At 39.0% G+C, this 15,089-nt stretch overlaps 1 protein-coding gene across 1 annotated transcript in view; it reads right to left on the bottom strand.

Annotated features, from left to right (window-relative positions):
• Positions 1 to 15,089, bottom strand: part of DNAH5 (dynein, axonemal, heavy chain 5) — a 408,072-nt gene that overhangs the window by 86,931 nt on the left and 306,052 nt on the right. The window contains exons 61-65 of the mRNA XM_006874155.1: positions 10,557 to 10,694; positions 5,443 to 5,578; positions 4,616 to 4,932; positions 3,112 to 3,267; positions 2,672 to 2,854 (exon numbers count right to left, since the gene is read on the bottom strand). Of these exons, the coding sequence (XP_006874217.1) occupies positions 2,672 to 2,854; positions 3,112 to 3,267; positions 4,616 to 4,932; positions 5,443 to 5,578; positions 10,557 to 10,694 (930 nt within the window). The remainder of the gene's footprint in view (positions 1 to 2,671; positions 2,855 to 3,111; positions 3,268 to 4,615; positions 4,933 to 5,442; positions 5,579 to 10,556; positions 10,695 to 15,089) is intronic.

Below are 15,089 nucleotides of genomic sequence, written 5' to 3'. Positions count from 1 at the left end.
ACCCTGTACAGGGTTTCCGAGGCTGTAAATCTTTACAGGAGCAGAACGCCTCATCTTTCTATTGTGGAACAGTTGGTAGTTCTGAACTGCTGACCTTGAGGTTTGCAGCCCAATTCGTAACCACTACGCTACCAGAGGGGCCATAAAGTAAACTAAACTCATTACTATTAAACCCAAGAGAAAAGTAACAGAAACATCAAGAGTTCACGCCATTTCACCAAAGCATTCCCATTAAAATCATCTAGATTTCTTTGCTTAAGACCCACAGGTTCCCTAGGGAAAATGCTGTCTCAAAAGAAGAAAATTTATAAATTCTTGACCATTTTTCACTGAGCATTATGTTATCCAATAAAAGAGAAGTAGAAAAAACAGATAAGAGGTAAGCTTTTAGAACACATAATTTAACCTAAGTAAGTGAGGAACCTCCAGAATTTCACAGTGAAAACTTCTATCTCCTTACATCAGCCTCATTTACAGTACACACAGTGAATGAGTGTATCAGAATGTAGAATGCCACTTGATAACTGACACCAAAGTTTTAATTTTCAAAAGATTTCATAAAATGAAAGAAAGACTTAGATGTGGAACAGAGTTACCAGTCAACAGAATACACTCTTCACAAAAATAAATCAACCTAAAATCATGAAAATATTGAATAATGCAGAAAGAAGATGGAAGAGACCCCACTGAATAGTTTTCAATTTGTCTACATGGGTCTGATGAAAAGAGACGGGGATAAGATGTCTTATGATTCAATAGTGAGTAATTGTTATCATGACTAATTGTGACTGTCACATTGTAAAGGTAGAAGTTTTGTAACAAAAATGGGGGAGTAGTTAATCTTACAGTCCAGAAACAGAGGGCTCTAGGACCATCAAGGAAGAAAAGCACAAGCAGAATGCAGAACCTTTATCCAGAGAAGCAGGGACACAGATGGAGGCAGAGATGAGGACATGGAGAGAGGGAACAGCTGAGGACTCTAGATTCATAGAAAGAGAGGGACTGAGAGCTGGTGGCCAGGATGCAGGCTTACAGAAGGTGCCCTTTGGTGGTTTAAAATATTATATATGTCTGAGTATTGAAAAAAAAAAAAAAAGAGAGAGAGAGAGCTAAAATAAATAGAAATGCTGTTAACTGATGGTACATGGAGTAGAGTATAATCACTGTAATGAAACAAAGTATATAATTTGTTGAATGTAAAAGTGATGATCTGCCCTATAAACTTTCACTCGATTCACAATAAAAACTTAAAAAAAAAAAAAGATGGAAGGAACACACAGTTACTGTACCATAAAGAAATGGGCAACCATTTTAAAGGTACCACGTGCTTAAGAGCCAATGGCACTAAAGGAAGAAGTACCAAGTGCACTGAAGGCATTGGCAAAGAACAAGGCTCTGGAAATGGATGGAATGAAAATCGAAATCTTTCAACAAACTGATACACCACTGGAGCTACTAACTCATCTATGCTAAGAAATTTGGAAGACCTGGCGAACTTGGAATAGATCCATGTTTGTGCCCATTTCAAAGAGAGGTGACCCAACAGAATAAGACAATCAGAGACAGTATCATTAATATCACATGCAAAAAATTTTGCTAAAGATAATTCAAAAGTGGCTGCAACAGTTGATTGACAGGGTTCAAGTGATATCATTGCTGACATCAGATGGATCTTGGCTGAAAGCAGAGAATATCAGAAAGATGTTGACCTGTGCATTATTTCCTACACAAAGGTTTGCAACTGTGTGGATCATGACAAGCATGGACAACATTGCAGAGAATCATTGTTCCAGAACATTTCATTGTGCTCATGAGGAACCTATACATGGGGAGACCAAGAGGCAGTCATTCGAACAGAATAAGGGGTCACTGAATGGTTTAAAATTAGGAAAGGTGTGTGCCAGGGTTGTATTCTTTTACCATACTTATTAAGTCTGTATGCTAAGCAAATGATCTTAGAAACTGCACTGTACAAAGAGAAAACATGGCATCGGGATTGGAGGAAGACTCATTAACAACCTGCGATACACAGATGATACAGTCTTGCTTGCTGAAAGCAAAGAAGACTTTAAAGACTTATTGATGAATACCAAAGACCACAGCCTTTGGTATGTGGATGAACCTCAATGTAAAACAAAACAAAAATCCTCACCATTACACCAATAAGTAATATCATGATATAAAAAAGTTTGAAGTTGTCAAAGACTTCATTTGCTTGGATCACTCATCAACACTCAAGGAAGCAGCAGTAAAGAAATCAAATGAGGCATTGCATTAGGCAAATCTTCTGCACCAAACTAAAAACAAAACTAAAACTAAACTAAAAAAAAAAAAGAGCAAATGTATCAGTTATAGGACTAATGAAATATATAAGGAATAAAAGGTAGAAAATTCAATTTCATTATAAATTTCATACTATTTTGTATTGTATACTGTTCTTTTCTTCAGTTAAAAAAAATGGAACAACTGTGGTTTAGAAAGCACTGAATTTTTGGTTATGGAGATGGAAATGTTGAAAAAGACATTGATTTTGTCGCACATTATGATCAATGCAACTGGATTCACTGAAATGTATACCTGAAAAATGTGGAATCAGCAAATGTAATTATCTGTATTCTTGGGAGGGGGCCTCAACCTAATGCAGCCAAGGAACTTGCTATACTTCACTCACCTGCTTCTCTGTGAGAATGGCCCGCCCTAGTAACTGATCTTCAAGACCTTTCATTGTGACAGTGAAATCAATGATGGAGGTCCGAGCACTAATCTCAGGGGTGTAGGCTGGATTGGGTAGCTTGGTGGTGATATAGAGTCTGAAGCCATCCATAACATCTACTTCCTTGTCACCAACTTTCACCTTTTTATGAAAAGGAATCAAACAGAATAAAACACTGTCACTTTTTATAGGATCAAGTATTGCTTCAAACAATTTGTTCAAATTAATTGCTTTAAATTCATTTGGGTTCTAAGAAATAAAAGATCAATAAATGTTCACAGGGCTTCAACCTGCTTGGGTAGAATTTAAAAAGGGGGGCGGAGAGGGAGGGAGGGACAGGGGAGGAGAGGAGGAAGGGTAATTGTTATAGCACATTGTTGTCAACTAGCTTCATTTACCTTAAAGGTAGACCCTGTTTTAATGAAGTTTCTTTCCAAAACATTATCCAGGGCTGGATCTAATTCTTCCCCAACATCTTCAATAAGCAAAGGCCTTCCAAGAGATAGACTGTCCTCCAGGTGGTTTCTGAAGTACTTGTGATTTAGAGATGTGATCTAGGAACATAGTCACAGAGTTACTCTGAAAGGGTTACAGAATCATGACCCAACCCACAGGGATAACTGCAACCTAATGCATTGCTTTTTAGAGAAGCTTGACTTTGGAGCCCATTCTTCTGAAAATGGTACTGAAAGATTTTTTCATCAATTCCTTTGTTGTTGTTGTGTTCTGACTCATAGTGACCCTGTATAAGGTTTTAAACAGCAACTGGTGGATTTGAACAGCTGACCTGTTGGTTACCAGTCAAGTGCTTATCCTACAGTGCCACACCAGGGCTCATCATTTCCTTTGTTGATGTTAAGTGTGGTCGGGTTAATTCCAACTCATAGCAACCCTATACAGGGTTTCCCAAGAACTGCTGATGGGTTTGAACCACTGACGCTGTGGTTAGCAGCCCAGTATTTATACAGGACCACACCAGGACTAATTTCATTATGGGAAGTGTGTACAGGATTTATGTAACAAAACAGATTTTTTTCCTTACCGACACCTCTTTTGTGGCAAATAATATAAAGTGTTGTGCAGTGCTCTTTGTTGTGGTTGTTGGGTGCCATTTAGTAGATTTTCATTCACGTGACCCCATGTGAGATTTGTCCCATAGGGTTTTCTAGGCAACAATCTTTATAGAATCAGCTCACAGGCCTTCTCTCCAACAGAGTAGCTGGGAGGGTTCAAATCACCACCTTTTCGGTTCTCAGTTGAGTGTGTAACAGTTGTGCCACCAGACCTAACACACTTAGTGTGGTACAAGTGTGCCCTGCTCTGGTTACCAAAGAGAATTATCAATGGTACTCAAAGAGAGTCTACAAACATTTAAAGATGGCATCGGTATCACAAACACAAATAGTGCAATTTTTTCAGAAATATTTTAGCATCAGACATGGTTCCATCTAGGACTAAAAATCATCTCTAATAGCAACCATGAGACCTGGTGTGGTGCTGTAGTATAAGCACTCGATTGGTAAACACAAGGTAGGTGATTCAAACCCACCAGATGTTCCTTGGGAACACTATGGTAGTTGGTGGTTGTGTACTACTCAGGTGGTTCTGACTCATGCATGCAAAGTGATGGGTCTTCGGGGCTATAAATATTTATGGGAGCAGAAAATCTCATCCTTCTTCCTCAAAACAGGTAGATTTGAACTACAGTTATCAGTTTAACTCATAATCCACTACGCTATCAGGGCTCCTTTCGGAAACCCTATACAGGGTCACAATCAATCAGAACCGACTCAATAGTACTTAACAAGAGTAACAATATTGTCCAAACTTTTTTCTGTGATTTATATTGATTTAGGTCAATAAGAGTTTACCAGTCACATAAATATCTTAAATGCAAATTACCTGGAGTTCATTCTGGTTTTCTTTGTTTTTAATCCAGGTCTTGCCTTGAGTCTGTGGATCAATTAGCAAAGGATAGCGAGAGGCCTTTGTGACAATAATTCCATTCTGAATGGACAGGTCATCATTTGGCAGACCTTGGAGGTTCCACTCACTAATAGTTGGAGCATCAATCAACATCTCATTGAGATTCAGATTGCTTCCAAATGGAATCTTCCGGGCTTTCATCTCCTTCTGCCAGTCATGTAACAACAGACTGCGAAACTCTTGGTTAAATGGACCAGAATATGATAGAAATGCTGTAGCCAACAAGACATCCCCTAAAAAGGAAAACATCACTGAAAGACTCAATAATCATCCTTGTGTAATTGTGCAAAGTATTTTAAATGGGCAAGAAAAATAGACAACCATTCTTTTAAGCTAAATTCCACAAGTCAAACTATACCCACCAGTTACTGGGTCTTTGTTCTTTGTTAACCAGGATCCAAATGCTTTACCAAGTATTTTTTTGTTATTGTTGGAAATGAGAAAATGGTTTTTAGTTTTTGAGATGCCAACATTTAGAAGGCAGAGGTCTTGATTAATATGTCCCTGCACTCACAGAATACAAAAGTGACCTAGTAATTACAGGCTTTTGAAGGCCATCACTATGTCTCATAAGGATAGTGTCGATGACAGAACAACATTGAACCCTCTGAAATGTTTGGACATACACACGAAAGAATTTGAAATAATTGAGTGGTTGATCTTCTGATTAGCGTTCAGGTTTGCTAACTTGAACACAGAATCTCAGTCACTAGGTAATGGCATTAAGAATGGAATTAACATACCCACGAGCCTTTTAATTTGTGCGGCAAACTCTTTACTTTGCTCTGTCCATCTTTCTTTTTCACCTGCCAAGCCACTGATAAGTGTGGATGCTGTCTGCATCTTATGTCTACACCGCTCTGCATCTTCAAGTAAGGTCTGAAAGAGACCATAATCAGAAAACTGTTGAAATCAATGTAGCTTCTGACTTAAAAATACCATTTTTAAAACAATGGGATTGTATATAATCTGCTTTCATGGACACATAAACCATTTATTTCTTAGGAAGATTCAACATGTAGTGGAACTCATGTTGGTCCACACCTATTTCTTAAACCTTCTCCAAGGAACCTAGAACCTTCTCCAACCTGATGTTGCCTCAGCCAATTGGGCAAACCATCCGCAAGTGCTAATAACTGAGGGATAATGGTGCTGTTAGGGACCCTGGTGTGGTTGTGGATTAATGCGCTGGACTACAAAGTCTGTTTAAACTGCAAGGTCTATGGTTCAAGCTCACCAGCCACTCCTCAGAAACCCTATACAGGCTCACTATGAGTTGGAACCATCTGGACTGGCACTTAACAATAAAAATAAATAACAACTCTGTCCTACAGGGGTGCTATCAGATGCCATCTACTCAGCAGCAAGGGATTTGGGTTTTATACAAGCTAATATCAGATATCACAAAAAAGATACAGAAATACGTTATTGTTAGACACTGTTGAGTCAGTTCTGACTCATTGCGACATTTTGCACAATAAAACAAAACTCTGCCAGCAGTCCTGTGCCATCATCACAATTGTTGTTATGTTAGAATCCAGTGTGGCTGCCACTGTGCTAATCATTCACATTGAGTATCTTCCTCTTTTTCTCCAGCCCTCCACTTTACCAAGCATGATGTCCTTTTCCTGGGACTGAATGGTTCCTACTGATAATATGTCCTAAGTATGAGAGAAGTCTGCCCATCCTGGCTTCTAAGGAGCATTCTGGCTGTACTTCTTCCAACACAGATTGGTTTGTTCTTCTAACAGTCCGTGGCACTTTCGATATTCTTCTTCAGTATTAGAACTCAAATATATCCATTCTTCTAAGGACTTCCTTAGTCACTGTCCAGCTTCCACATGCATATGAGGTTACTGAAAATACCATGGTTTGGGTCAGGCGCACCTTAGTACCCAAGCTGACATCTTTGCTCTTCAACACTTTAAAGAGATCTTGTTCAGTAGATTTGCCTAATGCAATACATTGCTTGATTATTTGACTGCAGCTTCATGAGTGTTGATGGTGGATCCAAGCAAAATGAAGTTTTTGACAACTTCAATCTTCTCTCCATTTATCAAGATATTATTTATTGCTTCATTGGTGAAAGTTTTTGTCTTCCTTGAGTTGAGGTGCAACCCATAGTGAAGGTTTTGATCTTCATCAGTAAGTATTTAAAGCCCTCTTCACTTTCAGCAAGCAATGTTGTATCATCTGTATATTGCAGGTTAATGAGTCTTCCTCCAATTCTGATGCCCTGTTCTTCTTTGTATTATACGGTTTCTCAGAGTATTTGGTCAGAGTACAGATTGAATAGTATGATGAAAGGATCCAACCCTAGCATACAACTTTGCTAACTTTAAACCATTCAATGTCTCCTTGTTCTTTCTGAATGACTGCCTCTTGATCTATGTACAGGCTCCTCATGAACACAATTAAATGTTCTGGAATACTCATTCTCCACAATACCAGGAGTCCTGATGTGATGCTGCAGGATAATGTGGTAGACCACAAGGTCACTTTGAATCTCATGGTCGGCAGTTCAAACCCACCAGCCACTCCTCGGAAAACTCCATACAGAGTTGCTATGGGTTGGAATTAACTGGATGACACTTAACAATAACAAACATATACATATATATATAAAACACATATATAACAATAAAACCAAAAAAACCAAGCCAAATCCCCTACCATACAGTCAATTCAGCTTCATAAATCTTTATGAGAGCAGACAGCCTCATTCTCCCATGGAGCAGCTAGTGGTTTTGAACCATCAACCCAAAGCCTAATCCACTGCACCACTAGGGCTCCTTGTTTAACATTAGAGACTGGTTCACATTAATTATGGTATATCCATGGATAAAAATACCTGGAAGCCATTAAAATGTTGGTTGGTGATGATTGTGTGCCACCGAGTTGGTTCCGACCTGTCTAGGGTTTCTGAGGCTGTAGATTTTTACAGGAGCAGGAAAGTCTCATCTCTCTCCCTTAGAGTGACTGGGAGATTCAAGCTGTTGACCTTGCCATTAGCAGCCCAGCTCATCATCCACTGCACTAACAGGGCTCTTGCAAACTCTCTTGTAAAGCTTTTACAACAATCTTGTAAAAATGCTTATAACCAAGAAAGATGATTGTGATATATTGTTCAGTTAAAAACTAAATTTATAAGATCAAACCCACTGCTCTAGAGCTGATCCCAACTCATACTCTTTTAACACAGTATATAATATGTAAGGATCCCCAGGGTGGCACAAACAGCTAACCACTCAACTCTTAACCAAAAGGTTGACAGTTCCAACCTACCCACAGGTACTTCAGAAGACAGGACTTTAAATCTCCTTCCAAAAGGCCCCAGTCTTGAAAACCCTATGAAGCAGTTCTACTCTGAACACCTGGGGGGTCGCCATGAATGGGTTGACTTATCAGCAACTAACAGCAATACGTACTAAGTTGTCTTTATTTTTAAAAATAAAATGTATGATAGGCATGTGTTCTGATATACAATGATAAAAAGTAAAATAGTAGCAGTAGTTATACTGGGTTTTCCTAAATGTATTTTCTATAATGAACATGAATTGCTTTTGTAAAAGACATACAATATTCTGCTTTTCAACAGCTAGCTGTTTATAACAATCTGCTTTCTGGTGAGGCATTGTAGGAGCAGCTCTGGACTGTGAACCACACGATCAGTGGTTCAAATCCACCAGTCGTTCCTCAGATATCCTATACAGGGTCAGAATCAATTTGATGGCACTTACCAACAACTTCCTGTTCCAGTGTACTTCTTTTCATCCCTCTACAATCAATGTACACACATAAACACCACACCCACTGCATTCCAGTTGATTCTGGTTCATAACAACCCTCTATAGAGTTTCTAAGGCTATATATCTTCATGGGAGCAGAAAGTCTTATTTTTCTTACTCAGAGCAACTGGTGGGTTTGAACTGCCGACCTTATGGTTTTCCTACAGCACTATCAGGACTCCTTTACTATTAATGCAGAAAACCTATAAGCCCAGATGGGAGGTATACCCCCATATTTTTTCATTTCTCCCCATAAAGATGGCAGCTGGAGAGTCTGAATCTGCATCATTCCTAACTGTCTACCTCAGAAACAAACTTTTCATGTAAAAGATATTTTCAATATTCTTTTTTCTTTTTTAAATATTCCCTACTCTTTACTATGGGTCAGAACTGACTCAAAGGCACTTAACAACAACAATTCTTTTCATGTTGATAAAAAATATGGCCATGCCCATTCGTTCCCAGGTTTTGTTTTCTGGAGGCCTGGGCAACAGAGTAGCTCAGCACACCACTGCTAATTGAAACTTTAGGGCCTAAGCCACCAGCAAGTCCACAGAAGAAAGATGTGTCAGTCTGCTTCCATAAAAATGACAGCCTTGGAAGCCCGATGTGGCAATTCTACTCTGTCCTATAGGGTATCTAAAGCATGAGAATTGACTCAACAGCATCAACAACAGGGTCCTTTGGCAGACTGTAGTATGGAAGAAGGGACGGAAGCAAATTATGAGAGCATAAGGAGATGCAGGCTCTCTGCGGCTTAGCTAGAGAGAGCTACGGGATCCACCAGGTTCCATAAGCAATGTCTGTCACCATGTCCCCAATGAAATGGAGGGCTCTCCCAGATGCTGGACCTCAAGCCAAGTTTGTTTGTCCTTGCCAAGAGTGGTGGAGCACACACCGCTTCACAGAATCGTGTGGTTATGGGTGGTAACCATGATGAACTGAAGACCCGGGGCCCTTCCCTATCTTCTGGTGGCCCATATGGCCCCTGAGCTCTGAAAGAGCTCTGTACAGGTGACAAAAACTAAAACCAAACACACTGCCTTCGAGTTGATTCTGACTCAGCTATTCTATAGGTGAGAGCAGAGCTGTTCCAAGACTGTACAGCATCTGGACAGGAACAGACAGCCTTGTCTGTCTCCCTCTGAGCAGCTGGTGGGTTTAAACCAGCAACTTTTAGGTTCCCAGCCCAGTGCTGAACCCACTGTGCTATCAGGGCCCCTTACAGAGGGGTCAAGAGCACCAAAATGGCAAAGGAAAAAATTCACCCCAGTGAGCTGGGGAAAGCTCAAAGCTAGCTATTTGGTTTGTTAACTAAAGATATTTCTTAAAACTTGGGTATTTTGAAGGTAGGGACATACCTTGACAGGAGTAGCTCTTTTGTGACTTTATGACTACTGCAGTTGTTAAGTGTTCTCGAAACAGTTCTGACTCAGAGAGACCCTCTATAGCAGCTGGTGGGCTTGAACCACCAATCTAGTGCTTAGTAGTCTAGTGCTTATCCTAAAGTACCACATCTGGGCTACATTCTATGACTATTTACCTTAAAAATGGTATATGCTCAAAAGGGGAGAAAAACGTTAATTGAATAAAGTAATACAAAACTATTAAAAGATAAATATAATTAAACAAGGCAGTAAATTTTTTTACTGTGTTCACTTGGTGCCTCCAAATATAACTGCATGTCCAAAATGGCTAACATCTTCATAGCATAGCCTACCTCTTAATGTTGTCTGAAGATTAAATGAGAAAAAGTGAGAAGGTGAAATTGGAAAAACACAACCAAGAAAACTCTGCACAAGATGTTCTTATCATCACCATGAACATTTAGATTATTTTCTAGAATGGACTGTGGACTTAGTTGGCCATGATGAGATCTCACCCAGAGCCCTTGGTATCTATTAACTTCAGGGCTGCGTGAGGGGTTAGGTGCCGTGTCCGAATTACACAAAAACAAAATAAGCTGCCTTGGAAACCCAGTCTTGGAGAGAAAGAATAGAGAAGGAACACACAGCTTATGGTGGCTGTGTTGGTTTGCAACAGATTTTCCCATGCTAAACAATGGTTACCTGCTTCTCAGTCATGGCCTGTTCATACTCAGCCTGTACCACGTCGAGCTCTGCTTGCTTCTCATCCAGCTCAGCCTGGGCTTTCTGAAGGTCTTGCATGGCCAGGACATGGCGATTCTCCTGCACCACCAAGTTGGCCTACACAGGGCACACAAAGGGTGAAGGATGAGCAGCAAATCTTGCTACAGACAGAATGCAAATGGCCCAGTGTCACCTGTTTAGGTATTTTTTTTACCTCTCCTCTAGAATCTGCTCAATCTATAGGAAGTCAACACTAAATCCTTTTGTGAATGTGACATAAATGTTTATAAGCAGAAAACTACAGTTTCATATGACAAAGGCAGTGAATATGGAGGACTGAATAATAACTGATGTTTCTGGATCACAGTGATGAAGAATATTGAATATACCATGAACTTCCAGAAGAATGAAGAAATCTTTCTTGGAAGAAGTATTGTCAGAATGCTTCTTAGAAACTAGAATGGCAAGACTTCATCTCACATACTCTGAATATGCCATTAGAAGGGATGAATTCCTGAAGAAGGACATCATGCTTAGTAAAGTAGAGAGTCATTGAAAAAGAGAAATATCACCAACGAGATGAATTGACACAGTGGTTGGAACAATCAGCTCAAGCAAAGCAATGGTTGTAAGGACAATACAGTGTTTTGCACTATTGTACACAGAGCCACTATGAACCAGAATTGATTCAACAGCACAACAACAATGACCATCAAACTTTGTCTCTAAATTCCAACATAGTATTTTAGGCTCTGGGCTAAGAGGAAAAACCAATGATCTTATGTGGTGGTTTTTGTTAGTTGCCATCTAGTTAGTTTCAATTCCTGGTGATTGCATGTGTGACAAATTCTGTGCCATCTTCATGACCATTGGTATTATTAAAGTTGTTGTGTCCAGTCACCTCATTGAGGGCTTCCATCATGTCCTTTGGCCCTTTACTTTGCACCAAATATCATGTCCTTTTCTAGAATCTGGATTTTCCTAACAATGTGTCCAAGGTAAGGATAATAGGAAGGTACTTATATAACAATAATTCATGTTAGTACCAGTCTTATTTCACAAGCCATACAAAATTCATGTACAGCCAGAACCTTATAATGTGACCTCATTTGATAACAGATCTAATTTGCTAAAAATGAAGTTATAATGGAATAGGATAGGTTCTAAATCCTATATGACTACTGTCCTTATAGGAAGAGGAGAGGGCTTACAGAGATACAGAGATGTAAGGGGAGAAGGTCATACGATGATGGAGGAAGATCTGGATTTTAGACCACCGTTTGCCAGTACTAATAACTTAATATTGTAATATTAAGAGTTATACACAAGTAAAATGGAATATGTAGAACTAAATGCCTAGCAGCATTCATTAATGCTGAAGAAAATGTTAAAGCAAGGTAAAAAGTAAAATATACATGAGAGGAGTAGGAAATGATACATGTGCTAGAGGGTAAACACGCATTGACATAGGTGATGGGGCAGGCAATATACAACTGGAGGGAGGTTGGCAGAGAAAAGATGTGGGTGGCAGGAGACACAGGGAGGAATGCAGTAGTTAAAGTAAGTAAAGGTAAATGCTGTTAACTACTGGTACTGGGAGGGGATCGCAAATATACAATGAAGCAAATTATATGATTTGTTGAATGTAAAACTGATGATCTGTTCTGTAAACCTTCACTCAATTCACAATAAAAAGTTTAATTTTTTTTTTAAATAATAAAATATACATTTTTTTCACCAAATCAAACAATCTAGGTTTAATTGGTGGTAGTGATTTTGAGGAACTTGTACATAGACCAAGAGGCAGTTGTTCTAACAGAACATGGGAACACTGAATGGTTGAAAATAAGGAAAGGTGTGTGACAGGGATGTATTCTTTCACCATACTTATTCAACCTGTATGCTGAGCAAATATAATCTGAGAAGCTGGGTTATATGCAAAAAAAATCATGGCACCTGAATTGGAGTAAGACTCATAAACAACCTGTGATATGCAAATGATACAACCTTGCTTGCTGAAAGTGAAGAAGACTTAAAAGATTTACTAATGAAGATCAAAGACCATAGCCTTCAGTATGGATTGCATCTCAATGTAAAGAAAACAAAAATTGTCACCACTGGACCAATAAACAACATTCTTATCAATGGAGAAATGATTGAGGTTGTCAAAGACTTCATTTTTCTTGGAAAATCAACACTCATGGAAGCAGGAGTCAAGAAATCAAACAATGTATTGCATTGGGCAAAGCTGCTGTGCAAGACTTTTTAAAGTGTTGAAGAACAAAGATGCCAGCTGAAGGACTAAAGTATGCCTGACCCAAGCCATGGTATTTTCAATAATTTCATGTACATGCAAAAGTTGGATAGTAAATAAGGAAGATTGTAGAAGAACTGATGCATTTGAGTTATGGTGTTGGAGGAGAATATTGGAAGTGTCATGGGCTGTCAATAGAACCAATAGATCTGCATTGGAAGGAATGCAGCCAGAGTGCTCCTTGGAGGCCAGGATGGCCAAACTTTGTCTCTTATACTTCAGCCATATTGTCAGGTGGGGCCAGTCACTGAAGAGGGATATCATGTTTGGTAAGGTGGAGGGTCAGAGAAAAAGAAGAAGACCCCCAGTGAGGTGGGTTGGCAAAGTGGCAGCATCAATGGGCTCAAGCATGGCAACAATTATGAGGTTGGCCCAGAACTGTGCAGTGCTGTGCACAGGGTCACTATGAGTTGGTACTGACTTGATGGCACCTAACAACAACAACAACTACTACAAAAAAAATGGTTTTAATGCTGTTCATGTTGTTTTCACATATTACTTGCCATCCAGAAAAGAAAATTTGATGCCGAGAGCTGTGGTTATTGGTTTTCAAGAGGATGCCAACAATGGTGAGCCCTGTTGTGGATATGTTATATAAGCATTGGACTGCTAACATCAAGGTCAACAATTCAAGCCCACCAACCATTCTCAGAAACCCTAAATGTAGTCAATGTAACATAACAACCAGCAATGGATTCAAAAGACATGATCAAAGGAATTTAAGAGAAAGACAAGATGTAGAAAATAGTCCATGCTCATAGAATGCTAAATTCTTTTACAAATGTTTGAAATATATAGAACAGAATTTCAAGTTCTCATAGAATCTAAAGTTTTCTGGAATCACTGAGATTGGATAAACTTCTGAAATCATTTGCCCTGATATAGCCTTTAAACTTTAAACCAAAAACATCCCTTGAAGTTTTCTTTAAAACAAACAATAGCTTAACTAATTAATAATTAAAAAAAAGAAGAAATGTTTTCCATGAACATTTCATTCTTTCAAAGACTTATCTACATAGGATCCAACGGACAACAGTAACACAAAAATCTAGCTAGAAAGCTTCAGGACGGGAGTTTAGGGGGTGAGACACAAATTTTATTTTAATGGAAGAGGAGCAATTTGGAAAAGAAGAATGTTTGTACAGATCAAAGAATGCTATCAATATCAATTAACTGTACTTGTGGAAATTGTTGAATTAGTATTTATCCTGCTGTGTATATTCTCAACAAAACATATTGCTGCATAAAATGTTAAAACTGATTCTAATAGGGGGATCCACTACTAGAAACCATTTTCTTACTAACATGTTTGAGAACAAAAGATGGCTCTTAAGACATATATTTTTAGGAGAAATTATTGTCCAATTCTGAAACCTTAGGTTACCATGTTTTGACAGAACAAGTCTTTCAGGAAAGAGTTAGAGCTATACAACTAGAACCAATGTCAGGCAAAAACACGATTAAAGAATCATAGTTCAAAAAGAAATGGTTTCATGGAATCTTTGTGTTTTATGTAGCATAGTGGTTATGAATCGGTCTGTGAACTTCAAGGTCGCAGTTCGAAACTACCAGCTGTTCCATGGGAGAAAGATGAGGAGTTCTGCTCCCATAAAGATTTATAGCCTCAGAAACCCTGTACAGGGTCGCTATTAGTCGGAACTGACTCCACGGTACACAGCCAGCCAGCTCTAAGCTGTAGCTGTTTCCGTGGCTTAAACCTGTGCACAAATCAGGATAACTACGTCAAGCAGCTAATTAGCATAATCCATAGCAACCACAGGATTTAAAAATTTTATATAAATGAAATAAACAATTGTGACTCAAAATCAATCTAAAGTAAAAGCTTTCAAAATATGGTGCCTATGCTGAACCAAAGGAAATCAAACCTGCAGATCATTCAACTGTCAATTTGTTTTACTGTGACAGCTTATGTGGTACTGTGGTGCTGAAAGCTACATCACCCGTATTTTAAATACCCATGGTGGACAGGTTTTAATGGAGCTTCCAGATTTAGAAAGACTAGGAAGAAAAAGAGGTGGGCCAGTTCTGAAGGGTTACCCATGGAAAACCTTATGAATACCTACAAAACATTATCAGGTTTGGTGCCAGAAGATGAGGCCCACAGACTGGAGGTCACTCAAAATAAGACTGGAGAAGAGCTGCCTCCTCAAAGTAGAGTTGACCTTAATGACATGAAT

This window comes from Chrysochloris asiatica, unplaced genomic scaffold (assembly GCF_000296735.1).
Source record: "Chrysochloris asiatica unplaced genomic scaffold, ChrAsi1.0 scaffold00264, whole genome shotgun sequence".
In the NCBI taxonomy this organism is placed as follows: Eukaryota; Metazoa; Chordata; class Mammalia; order Afrosoricida; family Chrysochloridae; genus Chrysochloris; species Chrysochloris asiatica.
The sequence above is the reverse complement of the archived record's forward strand: the minus strand, read 5'-3'. Positions and strand labels throughout refer to the sequence as shown.